The sequence below is a fragment of the Pinus tabuliformis genome, chromosome 8, assembly GCF_031772625.1.
Source record: "Pinus tabuliformis cultivar Carrire ecotype Pingquan chromosome 8, CPIR1, whole genome shotgun sequence".
Lineage (NCBI taxonomy): Eukaryota > Viridiplantae > Streptophyta > Pinopsida > Pinales > Pinaceae > Pinus > Pinus tabuliformis.
The window spans coordinates 1,969,456,624-1,969,458,902 of NC_142294.1; the positions used below are offsets into that span (position 1 = coordinate 1,969,456,624).

At 40.1% G+C, this 2,279-nt stretch overlaps 1 protein-coding gene across 1 annotated transcript; it reads right to left on the bottom strand.

Moving 5' to 3' along the window:
• Positions 1-1,396: 1,396 nt before the first annotated feature.
• Positions 1,397-2,032, bottom strand: LOC149244342 (uncharacterized). The gene has a single exon (XM_089371508.1). The coding sequence runs from the start codon at positions 2,030-2,032 to the stop codon at positions 1,397-1,399; it is 636 nt and encodes a 211-aa protein (XP_089227634.1).
• Positions 2,033-2,279: the final 247 nt, after the last annotated feature.

The following is a 2,279-nucleotide window of genomic DNA, read 5'->3' on the forward strand; positions in this document are numbered from 1 at the left end:
AGACCTCCACTATGCTTTTCCCGAATGATGTTCTCTCTCATCGAACAGTCGGGAATGCATAGTTGTCCTCCCTTAAACAACAATTTTTCCTATATATTATAGTCCAACCATGGACTATTGCTCCTCAACAAAGGATTCTAACAGGCCTCATAAGCCTCTTTGAAATCCGTGTCTATCTGATACAAGTCTTTCAAATGTTCAAACCATAGCACTTGTATCGTGCTCTCCTACAAGAGCAGAGCTCTTCTCCTCAACGCATCTGACACCTTGTTGGCCTGTCCGCTAATGTGCTTCAATACAAATGTGAAGCTCTGCAAATACTCAACCCACTTAACATGTTTCTGATTTAGCTTATGCTATTGCATCACATATTGCAGTTCATAATTATCAGAGAATAAAACAAACTCATTACCCAGCAGGTAGTGTCTCCAATGCTTTAGTGCTTGGATGACAACATAGAATTCCTTGTCATAATATGAATACTTCTGCCTGCTCTCATTCAACTTCTCACTGAAAAACACAATAGATTTGTCTTCCTGGCTAAGTATAGCTCCAATGCCTGTCTTGCTAGCATCACAACGAACTTGGAAAAGTTTGTTAAAATTAGGCAACCTCAGGATCAGCCTTTCTGCAATTTTTTTCTTCAACATCTGGAAGCTCTTTTCTGCTGCTTTAGTCCAACGGAAAGGCTGACTCGCCTTCTTAATAGTATCCCACATAGGTGCGCAGATTCCACTAAAATTTCTGATAAATTTACGATAAAAACTTGCCAATCCATGAAAACTGCGAACCTCAGACATGCTCTTTGGGGATGGCCAGCTAATAATAGCTGCAACTTTCTCTGGGTCCATCTTCAGCGCATTTTCTACAATCACAAAACCCAGATAAACCAATTCTTTTTTTTTTTTTTAAGTACGTTTTTAAAAATTTATCAGTAGCTTATTCTGTTGTAATTTATCCAACACACTTCGAATATATCGAAAGTGTTCCTCTTTAGTCTTGCTGAAAATTAATATATCATCAAGATAGACAATTACAAACTTCCCAATGAACTCTTTTAGCATTTCATTCATCAGGCTCATAAAGGTACTAGGGGCATTACTCAAACCGAATGGCATTACCAGCCACTTATACAGCCCTTCATTAGTCGTGAATGTTGTTTTCCATTCATCCCCTTCCCTAATCTGGATCTGGTGGTAACCACTCTTCAGATTGATTTTCGAGAAATATGATGCCCCGCTTAGGTAGACCATCATATCATCCATATGTGGCAGTGGAAACTTGTACCAGATGGTAATTTTGTTGATTTCTCTCGAATCTGTGCACATTCGCCACTCTCCTCCTTTCTTGGGATCCAGAACTGTCAGAACTGCATAGGGGCTTAAACTCCCCCTTATCAACCCCTTATCCAGCAATTCCTATACTTGTTTCTGATCTCCTCATTATCTTTAGGACTCATTCGATATGCTGCCTTGTTTGGTAGACTGGCTCCAGGTATAAAGTCAATGTGATGACTAATACTTCTCTTAGGAGGCAGTTTATCTGATAAATCATCAACTATAATATCGTTGAATTCTTGCAGCATTTCCTGAATTTCCTCGGGCAAATCTGAAATTTCTGTGTGCAACAACATAGTTTTCAGCCTCCTTACCACTGCATAATGTATCTCGATGTCTTCAATCTGTTTCGGAAATTCCTTTCCTCCCACCAGTAATGCTTTAACTCTGCTCATTTCTGTTATCTCTTCCTCCTTGACAGGTACAAGCATGTGCTTAATCCCATCTTTGACAAACTTGTAACAGTTTGTCTTTCCATCATGCACTACTTTCCTGTCGTACTGCCATGGTCTCCCTAGCAGTATGTGACACACGTCCATTGGCATCACATCACAAATAACTTTGTCCTTGTATTTGCCAATGTGGAACTCAACCTCACATTGTTCATCAACCAACAGTTGATGCCCTTTCTGTAACCATGACACCTTGTAAGGTGTGGGGTGCCTCATCCTCTTTAAGCCCAACTTCTCCACCATCTCTGTCGCGACTAGATTATCAGTGCTTCCACTATCAATAATCAGCTTGCAGCATTTTCTGTGTGACTTGCAAACTGTCTGGAATAATGCCTTCCTTTGAGTTGGGTCAGTTGTCTCCTTCACTGGTTTCAGTAGTACCTTATTCAAAATTAAGGCCTCACCTGTATCTGGCACATTTGAAGAGGAAAATAAGAGCCTTACACAAGAAAATGAACATTGTAGGCTTTAGGCACTATGATCAAGGTGT

What these genes read in the sequence shown, in the direction of transcription:
- LOC149244342 (XM_089371508.1), bottom strand. Translation starts at nt 2,032, where the DNA reads ATGGTGGAGAAGTTGGGCTTAAAGAGGATGAGGCACCCCACACCTTAC.